Raw genomic sequence first — 14,418 nt, 5'->3', positions numbered from 1 at the left:
GCCAGCTTAGGAGTGCCCTAATTAAGTTAATAACAATGTACCTACCTATATAGTTTAAGTTTAAAAAATCTGGCTCTCAAAAGAAATTTCAATCGCTGTACTGTTGATATTTGGCTCTGTTGACTAACGAGTTTGCTGACCACTGGTCTAGACAGACTTTCAGATCTATATAGTACTAGGTCATTATTATCCATGCCAAAATGAATTTCTGACTGTCCATTTGCTATGCTTACACAGACCGTAAATATATAAAGGATATTATAGTTTGACCTGAGATAGTATTCTAAATGAACATCAATAGAGAATGACTACAATAAGTCATCATGTTGCCTCAACTATGGAATACCATGAGCTGTAAAAAAGAACAGACAGACCTCTATATACTGATGTTGAAAGTTGGAAGAAATGCTAGGTATAGTACTGCAGATATGTATGCTGAATTTGTTAAAAACTCACATACATATTTATACTTAGATCTGGAGAAATTAGTTAACAGTGGTTGCTCTGGGGAAAAAAAGTGGGGACCATGGGTAGGAAAGAGATGCTATGTATACTCCCTGTCAGCCCATGAACTTCGTACTGTACTTAAAAAAAAAAAAAAAGCAGGAATAATCTTTTCCAAAAATTCACTACTTTAAATAAAGTAGTTCATTGTGTCTACCCTCTAAGCCTGATCCAATTTTGGGATTTAGTGGGGTCTGACTGGAAGAAATGAGAGTCTTCTTCCCATTTCCTCCCCCCTTTCTTCAACCAAGTCCACCTAGCTCCATAAAAACAAACAAAAAACAAAAAACAGAAACTTACTCATGTTAATCACATTCAATGAAAACACATCTAAGTACAAGGATAAAGAAAAGGCACTCCTCACACAACTCCGTCTATTTTGGGGTGTATACCCTAAGTATTTTCTTGTACCTCAGCACACTTACACTTTTAACTGCCTTTTCATTTAATACGTGCACATCTCAGTCATACCTCATTTTAAGATTTTTACTTAATATCATTTTTATTTACTTAACCAATCCCCTGTATCATGGCATTAAGATTATTACAAACTTTTACTGTTAGAGCAACAATGAGATGAATATCCTTGTATAGAAAACTCTGTACAAGTCCATTTCTCCCTTAGAAAAAATACATAAAAGCCAAGTAGCTCCACTACCAAAATAAATTGGCCTTTATCCCCACCTATAGCTGCTGCTCCATGCACCCTCTGTGTAACCAAAGCTCAGGTCTGAGACAATTTCTTGCCCACATGGGTCAAGTGTAAAACACACTTCCTGTGTCATCTAGTTTTCTATATTCCTTTGAACAACCCCACCTTTTGTACACCTGACCCTCATTCAACTCAAGAATTGGTTGCATTTCTCTATCAGCTTGCTTCTTATAATCTTCACCTCCTCTTATAAACTTCTTTTAAAATAAATAGAATAATATGGAACATACCAGTATGAGTGATAATAAAAAAGCATCCCAGGTTCAAATAAGGGGAAAATTATGGGTTTAAAAAAAATCTTGTTTAGAACAACTCAAGTGAAACAACTATGAGTTAATATTCTCATTCCACCTGCCTCACTCTCTCCTCTCTGTAAAATCAATAAATAAAATCTTTAAAAAAAAATCTTGTTTAACAATGGCACCTTTAAAATGTTAATATATTATACATACACAAAATGGTGACAACATAGTTAAATGCAAATTATTTAAGCACACATTTTTTAAGGGGCTACCACTCCCAAGAACACGCTTTTGCAAAACTGTCCTTAGTTTTTCTAATAAAGGCATTTGCAGCCTACCTTTTCCCCCATTCCTTTTGAAAATCCATCTTAATGATAATACACTGGAAATACACAGAAGTGAAGGGAGAAATAAAAAGCACTCAGACCACCACTTTGCACTTTGGGCCATGTACTTTTCTGTATGCTCTTATAAATGACAAACTTCAATTTCTGACAAGTCGCTTTCTAGCATGTCGCCCCTTTGCCCATTCTCTATTTAGATTTTTTTTCCCTACTCAGATTTCTAATGTTGAATTCTGTATCTACTCTTATCTCTTAATAATACTTTTCCTAGAAGTGCTCTACAAGTAAGGCTTTAAAATATGATCACTTGACCTGTGGTGGCACAGTGGATAGAGCGTTGACCTGGAAACACTAAGGTTGCTGGTTTGAAACCCTGGTCTTGCCTGGTCAAGGCACATATGGGAGTTGATGCTTCCTGCTCCTCCCCCTTCTCTCTCTCTCTCTCTCTCTCTCTCTCTCCCACTCTCTAAAATAAATAAATAAAATAAATATTTTTAAAAATGATCACTTTTGAAGATAATTTCCATAGCTACATTTCCAGCCTTGACCCTGTTAGCATCCTGGAATACACTCACACCCGCCCTGTGGCCCAAAGGAAGAACACAGTTAACCTGCATTCTGGGATTCCCATCGCCTGGCTTCTGCCGATCCCTGTGTACGCATCACCGCAGCCTGGTCTGTTCCTGCTTCATCTGTCTACTCAGAACATTCCCCTTCTTTCTTTCTCGCCAAACCCCACCTATCTTTGGAGGTCCAGCTTGACTGCCATCTACTTGACAAAATCTTCCTAGATGTTTCTAGTCTAATTTATCCCTTGCTCTGAACTAAACATCAGGTGGCAATGGACCACACCTTTGTGACAAATTTTGAACTGTTAGCTTTTAACCCCCACATGATTGCAAACTCAATATACTGAGGGTGGGGCTATGCCCTTTACTTCTGTACCCGACAGTGCCTAGCACGGTGCGCTATAGACAACAGGTACTCAGCTACAGCTGCAAGAATGAGATATTCAAGTCCAAGTTAGTCCAATAATACAACAGACACAAGAATAATATGTACATTCCTCTTTATTTAATACAACAAACACGTAGCACATACAAAAAAAAACCACTCATGTAAAAGGCCCTGTCACAAAGGATAAACAGGAAACATCTATACTAAGTCAAATAAGGCTCCTGCTGTTAAACAGGGGTTTGCTAGCTACTCCTGGAATATGAGCAAGGCTGTTGCAGAAAAAGAAAAGAAAAGAAGAAAAAAATTGCCTGCACTGAAGGAGTATATCCATGGAGTTAATTCACGAAATTAACAGATCCGTATTTAGGAATGTTTAAGCCCTCTCATATATCCAAAATTCATCAGGGTTTTATGAAATGCATGATTTTGGTTAAAAATTTTACCTGTCTTCCTTTTCTTCTTAGAAAATAGTGACAAGAGTTCTCTAAAAACTAGAGACCAGCGAACCACCCAGTTTGGACAGCTTTACCACTGAATATCAAAGGGTGTGCAGAACTCAGAGTCAGAATAAAAGGCAAGGTGGCAGCGGAAAGAAGAATTTAATTTCTTAGCCATTTGCTGGTAGCTCGCATTTAACCGACCACTGGGAAAATGGAGGCTCAGTGCAGGGCACGGTAGCAGCAGTTTGTCCATATTCCTGCTCTGATCAGAGCTGGGAATTAAACAAGCACCGGTTCATCTCAAAAGAGCCTTATACAAACACACACACACACACACATACCCACACCCATTCGCATGTCATCACCACCCCCTTTTATTTAAATTTATTATTTCTTTACTAAAATAATACAAAAAAAGGGAGACAGGTATATTTACAAAAATCCATGGCTGGTACAGTACATAATTTTTAAGACACACTAAATGCTACAATCTTTCAGGTCCTGAGATTATTACAAATATCAACTCAAAGCTGTGTTCAGGTCCAGTTTTTAAGGAAGAAAAAAAAAATCCCAAAATATTAAGTCACACACTTATTTAAAATACAGTATATCCCTTCAAGTTAGCATCAACGCACCTCCTTATAAATAAATGTGATATAGTCACCCCTCCCCAGGAGCAGCAGCGAGTCAGGCTCCTTCCTGCGAGAAGGGCTGTGACCCACACTGGCATGCATGACCAGCATGGGTGCTCCAGGAAGGGGAAGAGGTAACTGGAGGGGAGTTCCACTATAGAGTGAACATTCACTGGATCAGTAAGACCTATTTTTCCTTCTGTTACCAAACCAAAGTCTTTCCCTTATCAAAATTTATACTGTAATGGTGGGAACACGGGGTTAGCCAGACTAAAACCAGTATCCTTATTTCCAATCAGTTCTAGCAGATTGGTCTGCAGTCCCACAATGGTTTTTACAACTGCAAATAAACTTGCTTGCTTATTAAAAAAAAAAAGGGAGAAAACGCCTACCACTTCATTACCTTGGTAGACTTTAACAAACTGGGGCACAAAATTTTCACCAGAGATTTCTTTTCCTCCTCTTAAGTTTGACAATGCTTAGCAAGCAAAACACAATGGCAAGCCTCAGACTTGCCTACTCTTCTTGAGAACAATTTGTATTTTTGATACTTTCTAGAATATAATTTTTCAGTGACAGCCAACAAAGGACTGTACAAAGCTTGAGTCTCTGGAGGCTGGCCATGGATCAGAGGAAACTGTTTGCAGGCTGGGAACCTACCTCCATTAGTGGAAGAGCCCCTTGTTTGTCTGAAGGTCTCAGAAGGTGTATGTAATTAATTATGTAGGCAGAGCCAGGACTTTAAAAAATTGGCCAAAGTTGGCCAACTTTCCAACTAACTATATAAAACAGTAATACCTTTGTTAACAGAAAAGAACTTCTTTCTCTTTTAACGCCTCTAGCACAAACTGCAGGCAAACTTGCCAAGAACTACCAAGAAACTCCACTGTGTCACCACAGAGCACACCACCCTTGCAAGCAGCAGAGAGAAGCAGAAAGTGAGGACAGGCCATGGCTACAAAGACAGACATACAGGAGAGCTGAGGGCTGGCAAATTAAGGGCAGGCTGTCACACAGAAAGACATGCTAACGGACTGGTCTTGGTCACTGCTAACTCCTTAATATGCTGAGAGGCTGGCTAGAGCTGTTGACTTCAAAAACAGAAGTATTTCCAAGGTATCTTGGGTAATAGTCATCTTGTTTGAATGTAATTAGGTTTCCATGAGTGCTTCCTCATAAAATCTTTTAAAACTAGATTTAAGATAAAATATATAGAATTATATTATTATTAGCAAAATGGGAGCAGGTAATGTACAGAGTTCTCTAAGAAACATAAAATTGGTACTAAGGATTCATACGGCCTGTTTGACTTAAATCTCTGCACAGTAGGTTTATTCCAGGGAAGTATGAAAATAAGCAAGGCAGAGAATTATGAGAAATAAGAGTCCCTAACAAAGGCCTGCACCTCTTTTGAATAAGCTCAAAAAGTATCAAAAAAAAAGTCAAGAAATGTAGCTGTTACATAATACACTAAAGAAATCTATTTTTTAATACAAAGAAGAGGAGAAAAAATTTCTCTGGTCACTGGTGATTAATCTAAATCCTGGAAACAGTTGAAAAAGTGTCAGAAACTTACGTATTAACCTGCTATAAACTGAAAATATAGAAGAAAGATTGAGAAGTATTACAGTATGAGGATTTTAAAGATCACAAATAGCTACTTTCTAGCAAATGATACTTTGGGAGCATCTGAGAAAAGAATTATTTAATATCAAGTTATGCAAAGGCAGTCAACAGGCGAGAGTCCCTCCCTAACAGGATCCCGGAACATGACTGCAGTTTTTACTTCTGAGTTCCATGGGACCCAGGACATAATGGCCAAAGTGAGTGAGAAAAGGAGGTGAAAGACAGTTTAATCTTTCTTCCCCAGACTCTTAACAATGTGCAACTTAGATTCCAGTGTAGCAACTGGTTGATGAAATGGATAACTTCAGAGCTCAAACTTAAGGAAAGGAGAATAAAGACCAAAGGAAATAAAGAATTCAATATAATATTCAAAGCTATTTTTAATGAGAGTCTGACAATCTGTTCAGCTCTACAAACCTGAACACTGTGCCACAGAGTCTAAATCGTCTCCGAATTAACATTGGGATGGTGTAGCTGAACAACCCAATGATACCCCATGATTCTAACTAGAGTGTTGATCCAGAGAAAGGATCTGTACTTAATTTCTGAATATAAGGTTCACATTTTAGGACAGAACACATAAAATAGCTCTATTTTAGGCTTCTGTTAATCTTCCTTAGAGGAACAAACACACATTCAACAAAACCCTTGACTTATTTCTTTGGGCAGAAGCCTTAACACATCTGTTATTTAAAGAATGGAAAAAAAGAAAAAAATGTGGAAAATAAAGAGTCTGTTTATATGCATAGTTGACATTTAGAGGCTACTAACTAAGGCCTTATCTGGAAAAAGCAATAAAAAAAATCAAAAAGCGATTTTTAAGAAAAAAAAACTCATCCTAACAGCAGAGATTAAAATGAGCCTTGGCCAATTCTGGGAGTTAGCCCAGCACTTTGTCTGCTTGGGCCTGATGCTTTTCCTGACTCACCTGAGCTGGGAAATTTGTTTCTTACCCTTACGTGTTCTTTCCTGATCCTGAGTATATGCTACTACTGAAATCTGCACTCAACCCCTAACAATTGTTGCTCGGCATTTAGCCATAACTATACAGAAACGTAGCATCTTTTTCTCCCTGCTGTTTAAACGATCCAAGGACAGTTCTATGTATTACTACCTAATACACTGGGATGGAAGGTGGAATGAAATGATCTTTTCCTCCTTGGAGCTGGGCAAACCACCCCCAGTCTCCCTACTCCTGCCCCCGCTAAGAAGTGAATCCTGCCTCCCCTCACCCCTTTTCTACAAGCTGAGCAGTTGCGGGCTCCAACTCTTTCATGGATAGAAGAAGCATGAATTGCAATGGTGGACTGGCTGGAAGTGTTCCCTGATGACCGTGTGTAGTGCTGTCCCATCGGTGCAAAGATGGACAAACCTATAGTTACAGGAATAGTTCACAACCTCCAATTTACAAGAATGAGGAGACTCCCATTCATTCTCAGAAAGTTAAAAACATAGCTATCCACTGCCAAACAATTAATATAAGGAAATTAGGTAGAGAAGATGGAAAAGTGAGGCGGGTGAACCTTTGGGATCATTTACCAATTATAATGCTCAATCCAAACTTTACCTAGCTTCAGCTCTGTAACCTTGGCAAAAATCACACATGTAAGAACACCATAAAAGGCTTAAAAAACTCTCTATGTATGATTAAGGAATGTAGTGTTATCCCTCCCTCCCGCTTATTAATCTGAAAGTAACCATTTTACTCCACCACAAATATAATATGCTTAAATAACAAATATGTATCTCAATTAGAATTCAGTGATTTGTTTTTAAACTTAAAAATCATATGGTGCTTTTTATACCCACTCTTAGCCTCTGCAGTAAGATGATAATACTTTTTAAAATTATATAGGACGTTTTAGAAAAACTCAAAGTATTTTTGACATAGTAAAGTCTCTGATATCCCTGGGAGGTAGGTGAATATTATTATACCCAATATTCTAATGGGTAATCTGAGGCACGAAGGTTACATGATATTCCCCCTATGAGAGCAATCCGAGAGGAACACAGCAGAACAGAGGCTGCCTAGTAACAGCTTTGCTGTCAGCCATACTCCGAGGAGCCTCTTCTCTCTCCTTTGAACAACCAGTTTTCTCTTCCCAATTAAAGGGTATTTAAAAGGGGGCGCTTAATAAATACTTGTACTGGGTTTTGAGGATTGGTTCAACTTAGTCTCCCTTAACATGTCACATCTGTTTTCAACAAAAGACGGATTCATCTAAGATACTGAAAATTATGTTATTTTGCTCAAGAGAGGAATCTAAATAACCATAAAAGGAGATTAAGCCAAATATTATCTGGCAAATGAAAAGAGAAGTAGTGAAGAGCTCTCAAAAATGCTATAGGTTTTATATGAGTGCTTCCCCCAGTATCGGAAGTCTTTCTACTTCTAAATTTATTAACCTCTGACAGATATGCAATGCAACAATATGAATTCTTCAAAATTAATTTTCCAGAAGAAAATATGATGCACTTTTAATGTTGACAAAGTTGCTAACTTCCTTGAAAACACATTCAGATATACTATGCTTCCAGCGCTAGCTCCCCATGTCTGTTTGCCTGCTGTGGTACATACACCTTGTGACTTGACCCAAAAAACTCTTGTTATTCCAATGCTTTCTCCAATATTACTCATGCCAAGATTTGAAGGGCACAGAGTAGTGGGTTAGATCCAGGAATAGTCAATGGTTCATATATATATAGTTAACCTCTACAAACAGATATTCAAAGAGGGAAAGACAATTTCCCAATTTACCCATTTGAATTGCCTAAAAGCAGTGGAATAAACAAGGCGGGAGCCTTGCACACACTGAAAGGGTAGTGTTCAGAAAGGATGCAATGATACAGCAGCTAGTAATTTCATATATATTACATATGTATCCATAAATACGCCCATATATGTGTATGCAATACCTTACACATATATCCGTATACATATAAGAAAAGGAAGAATATTACAGCATGACATGACGTTGGCAAGTCTGAGATTCTTCCTCCTGAATCCCCTGACTTATCAGCCTGTATTTTAGGGTATTTAAGAGCAGTTTCAAAAGAGGGGGGAAAAGAAAGAAAAAAAGGCACTTAAAAGAGACAAAGGCCTGAATTGAGCATGTTTTAGAGGAGCGATATAAGCATTTAACCAGAGCTAAGAAATGATTTACAGAGAGTTAAACTTTCCCCCCTTAGGTTTTATAAAATAAAATTGCATAACGTTTGCTATCAGTCATTTACCCTACTACTGCATTTTCCTTCTGCTTCATTACAATAACAAAAGCCCCCAAAAGCAAAGCCACAAAACAAAACAAACACGATCATACATGCACAATAGAAAGTAAAAGTGCCCCATCTGAGAACACGAGGGTCAGCAGGGACTACAGCGCTCACTTCTCGGGTCTGGCCTGACTACAGGTATTCTCACTCTTCTGGTTCTAATTTAATACAACACAAGAAAACACAAATTCAAAACCTAAATGATAATCAAAAGAATACAGGGACCACTGTGCTTTTTGGTATACTTCTAAAATAAAGTATTCTAAGTCTACACATGGGTCAAATTATAGGACAAAACCTTCTAGAAAGAAAGAACTGTAAAGTAGGTTCGAGTCGACCAATACAGACAAAGTTCATTTTACAAATGTAGCAGCAAATATGATAGATAACTGGAGTTCTAAGAGATGCTCCCAAGGGATACAGAATTCTCATTATCAATGGCAGTTTGAAAAACAGTTGAATTTCCATTTCAGAAAATGTCTTGAACCAAGTAGAGGTGGGAAGGGGTGTGGTGGAGGGCACCCAGAGGAGAAAGACTAGAGGTGTCTCCCCTTTCCAACCCTGGGTAGTAAACAATTTAGACCTGCTTTGGGGAAAAAAAAATTCTGGGTTAAAAATCTTTTCCAATAAGTTGTTTTCAAACAGGTGTCAAACCCACAGTATTCAAACACTTATGTGCCGGTTCTTCCTCCTACCATGTTAATATAATAAACCCTATTCAATTTGTACAACATAAAATGTTATTTGGGCTAACAACATCCATCAAAGGGGTGGTAGGCGTGAAAGAATGTACGAACCCAATCCTCTGACTTCCTCAGAATATCAGATTAACCTCCTTTCTTTTTCCAAAACCCTTTTTCTTTAGGCTGTTTTAAAACCTCGATTTCTTTTACCCTCTGATTTAAGAAGCACAGGAGAAAGAATTAGAATCAACTTGTAATGGAATTATTGCTTTCATTGATTTTGGGGGCTCTGAACAAGCTTGACACTTGGCTCCCAAACAGTCTCCAACTGGGGTTCAGCACTGCTGTTGTGAAGACAACAGGGCTATTATTGCTTGTGAATACTGAGGATTAACTTGTTTGTACAGTAAAAGCTTATATGTCAGTGAAGGCAATTTAAAACACAAAACAGTTGAAAACAAACAGCTTAATTTTCCTGAATTGAGAATCCCGCTGAATGGGATGTAATTAAGTGTGCGGATTATTTTTGCATTGGGATGTTGCTAATGCTCTTCAGAAATACACTTTGCCTATATCCTTTTCAATTATTCAGCATTTTAAAAAATAAGTGCAAAAATATAGTATGAGTCAAAAGTCTCTGTGCTAAAAAATAACCAATTTGTATGTTTGTTTCTAAGGAAAACTATAAAGATACGTGACCATAAAGTATGGACATCATTTTCAATGTTATGATCTAGAAAAAAAAGTTTTGTATTTACATGTAAGAACTCTCTGATGATATCTATTAAGAAATATAAGGATGCTTATTTCATTTGTACAACACAAAAACGGGTCGTCTTGGTTGGAATGGATATAAATTAGTGAAAATGTGTTGGGGGGGTGGAATGAGGTGGGGATCTGGCAGCAGCTCCCAAGGTATCAGGACTGAAGAGAACAGAACATAATCATATATATGGACTTCTCAGAGCCAAGTGCCTTCAGGTTATTTTTAATGGTTATAAAACAATATTGAGGGAAAAACTGATAATCCTGTTTCTTCTCTATGGACTACAGAATCATTAGGGATTTTCATCACATGGCATGATTCAGAATTGATGGATTTATTAAGAAATTAAAATTATTATTCCTTGACTTAAACTAGTAATGAAGTTATACATGAATAAATATATGTATACACACATATACACATACACACACACACACACACACACACACACAAATACACGCACAATTATCAGCAGGAAGATATTAACATGCACTCTGACTCCTCTCCTGGTGTGGGAAGTAAAACAAAGGCTAGCTTCCCAAAGGAAAACTCCCACATAGTATTAGCAAAGACTTTCCCCCTAAAATCACATAAAAGCGAGAGGTATGTGCTACAATGAAATAACTCAAGAACTGGGTAAGCTTGCCTAATTAAGAAAACCAAATTTTTATCAAACATACTCAATTTAAGTCAAACCTCTGCAACATCCCAATATCCAAATATCTATCAGGATTGATGTAATGTTCTTATTTGTTTTACTATTTAAATTCTTAGAGGCAAGTAATTATAGCAATAATGTTTTGGAAATCATCGTTTGCCCTTACTATAACAAGTTCTTAGAACTGAAGTTTTCAGTTATTTATTAACTCTTTTGCTATGAAGCAGGCCAATGTGACTTTGAATTCAAAATATGAGTAGGTATATAGATCTGAACAGATCTATCATAATTTATTCATAGTTCTATACACTATTTGGGCCTTTTTCTTATAAAAGGAAAAAAAGGCCTGGTTACTACTCTTATTTTAAATAATTTAATAGTATAGGGTGATATATAATGAAAACATACACGAGAAATCTTGCTGTTTTCAATCTGAGCTGTTTTTTAGGTTAGTCTGTCATAAATGGACCAAGCTTACACCATTTCTTGGGTACAGTTTGAAAACATTTAGAAGTCTAAATAGGAAGAAGCAAAAAAAAGAGAGAGAAAGAAGAGAAAGACCAGACTGATGAGGTGCCAAGAAATCCAAATAAAATGTATCCAAACAAAAGCATAAATTTCTCCCTTAGTACCCTTTATTGTCTTATTATCCGCAGGTTTACTCACATAACAATATTCTGAGTAAATATTAGTAAAATGCTCCAAATCAATTTCCCTACACTGGATATAGGGAGTAAAAATACACTGCGATTGTTATAAAAAATAATCCCTTGTACACATCATGATTCTAATGTAATTTCTCCCTTTAAAATTCTATTTTAAAAATTAAAAAAATATATATATATATTCCATTTGAATGACCAATGAAGACGCATATGTAGCACACACTTATACGTGTTTATATCAATACTTAACAGTCACCTGAAGTACCACTAGCTAAAAGAACAGAAGTAGTGAACTGAGATGAAGCGGGGAAATTCAGTTCCCAGGGGCAGACCCACAAGGGCTAAGAGCACCAAACCGCAGCTCTCCATCAAAGACCCCCCACTTCTCAAGAGAAAAACGTGAGCACACTCACATGTTCATAGCAAGAATGGAAATAAGAATTAACCAGTCAATACCAGATGCACAAATCACCTGAAGGACAGAGTTAAGTACCTGCTTCTGAATGGAAGATGAAAATTGACCCTTTTACAAAAAGGGGACATCTAAGTTTCGTCTGTTAAGAGCAATAGGCTCAAGTTTGTTACTTTTAAAAATCCCGATGATTTAATAATATATATCAGTGTGCTAAAATAATTTTCCTGAAGTATCTTTAGTCTATTGATTTACATGGGGAGTTGTGACACACTGGCGAACATTCAAGTTTGTTCAGGATTTTTGAGGGTACAGTATTTTCTCAGCTATGGTCTAAATCAGACACAGAGTTGGTAATTTGTGTGTGGCAAATTTGCTCACAAATAGATATATGGTCCTATATGATCCTACTCCTGACAAACTGGCCTAATTCCAGATAAACTGCCTTTTATTATGCAATTATGTCTACAAGTGTTCAGATCCAACCCCCAAGATGGATGGAGTTTACCCAAATCCTCAATTTCCTTCTTCCTCCCCCCGGGGAAAAAAACCAAATTTGTACTTCTGTGGGTTTGACAACTGAGTCTCTTTCAAGTTAGTGAATATGGTAACTTTGTCTTTCTTTAGAAGAGATCAAAGGTCACTAACTTTGCAAGACAGCATTTCTTCCTCCTGCACCTGGCTTTAGCTCAAGTAATGTTTTCTTTTCTTTTTCCTCCTCACCACAGTGCTTGGGACGAGAGAATGTAAACATTGACAGAACAGCAGCCCTATGACCACATGAGTACTTTCCCATCAGGTAGATTCCATCAGCCAGCTGAGTGTCTCATCGCTTTTGCTTGCTGGGAAGTCACTGAGATTTCCGTGGTAATTTAGTGTCCCCTTTACTTTGGCCTCCATCTAAGAAAAGAGATGTTTAATTGGTATGGGTAGGCATGGTAATAAAAGAATAGAATAAAAAAGCAAAGCAAAAAGAATAATTAACTTGCAATTTTCATATAGATGACATTGCTAGAAAGATAACCTTTAGTAGATAATATGCTAGATACAACATCCCAGACGCTGGGAAAACACACAGGAGATAAAGACTTAACAAGAATGAACCTCGTATCTCAACTGACGGTGGTCCAACTGGCTGTCAGTGCCCTACAAATATATACTATTTCAACAACTATTCACTGTATCTACCTCACAGCCAACTATGCTAAATGCTGAGAGGATTCTAAAGAACATAAAAGATCACCCCCACCATCAAGGGATGTGCCACCCTGTTTTATTCCTTTAGAAGACAAGGTTAAGATCATTCTTTTGCAAGTAAAATTCAACTTCTTGCCATGACATAGCATTTGGTAATGAATTCTCCATTATTTATGTGAGTGATTGGGGCACACTGAAGTGAAAATTCCAGCTCAGTCTTTGATTTGGTCCAAATGTGCAAAAGTTGAAGGAACAGGAAAGTCTGCTACTGGGAACAAGGGTTTCTAGTTCTAGAAATGACTAACTTTTACTAAGGAAATGTTGCTTCCTCTATTGAACTGAGCAACCGGAGGACCCAGTGTCTTTGAAAGGCGAAAATATGTACAGGAAATTTCTAACAGGTCATTGCCTTAACAAGGAACATGAGCCATTCCCCATCACCAGTAGGTTCAACAAGACAGAGAGGTCTAGTAGAAAAATGCATAGGTGAAAAGAACAAAAATATTGTTACTACAGTAACAACCTTAAGGCTGGAGGAGAACACAACAATCCCATTGCTAGGTCTACTCATGTGATAGCTAAATTAGTTGCTAAACATACACAAAACAGAAAAAACTGCCTCTGCTAAAGAAAAAAATGTTATCAATGGAATAGGATGATTATTTCAAAAGCTGTATAAACAAAATACTATTAAAATAACTTTGGTTACAAAATTTAAGGAATTGGCTTTCCCACTGATAATGAGATATACTTGTATTTGTAGACAAAATAATTTAACTTGAGGCTTAATTTATAATATGACACTAGGGAATTTTACTCAAAACAGCTTTGGTTAATTAGCAAAATAGAATACATTAACTGGACTGTGAGTCTTTAGACCGTTTGCCCCAAAGGCCAAATCTGGCCTGCCATCTCTTTTTATAAATAAAGTTTTATTGGATCCTAGCCACAGTTATACTACATATCATCTATGGCTATTTTCACAAGTAGTTGTGACAGAGACTAAATGAACTGCAAAGCCTAAAGTATTTACATATAGAAAAAGTTTAGTGACCTGTGTCTTCAGATAAAGTCAGAGAATTAACATTAATTCAACTCTTACTATGTCTTATGTACCATGCTAGAAGCTTTAAATAAATTATTTTCATTAAATTCTCCTAAGAAGCCTATTAAAAATTCTTATCATCTCTAGTTTACAAGCAAGAGAAAGTAATGGTCAAACAAGTTAAGAAACTTGCTCCAAATGGCAGTCCTGAAATTAGAAAATCCAGGCCTAATCAAATTCAGTGTCTTATATTTTTAAATGA

At 37.0% G+C, this 14,418-nt stretch overlaps 1 protein-coding gene across 3 annotated transcripts in view; it reads right to left on the bottom strand.

The window, feature by feature from the left end:
* The window catches only part of UBN2 (ubinuclein 2), a 100,124-nt gene that overhangs the window by 10,194 nt on the left and 75,512 nt on the right, over nucleotides 1-14,418 (bottom strand). The window contains exon 16 of one of the 3 annotated variants that reach the window (XM_066362842.1): nucleotides 2,843-12,814. The exons of 1 other annotated variant lie outside the window; for it this stretch is intronic. In XM_066362842.1, coding sequence (XP_066218939.1) covers nucleotides 12,765-12,814 — 50 coding nt within the window. In that variant the 3' untranslated portion in view covers nucleotides 2,843-12,764. Of the gene's footprint in view, nucleotides 1-2,842; nucleotides 12,815-14,418 lie in introns of those variants that run through there. One more of the 3 variants, XM_066362840.1, reaches the window with a different exon arrangement.

Source organism: Saccopteryx leptura, chromosome 2 (genome assembly GCF_036850995.1).
Source record: "Saccopteryx leptura isolate mSacLep1 chromosome 2, mSacLep1_pri_phased_curated, whole genome shotgun sequence".
Taxonomy (NCBI): Eukaryota; Metazoa; Chordata; class Mammalia; order Chiroptera; family Emballonuridae; genus Saccopteryx; species Saccopteryx leptura.
This window is presented reverse-complemented; position numbering and strand designations above follow the sequence as displayed.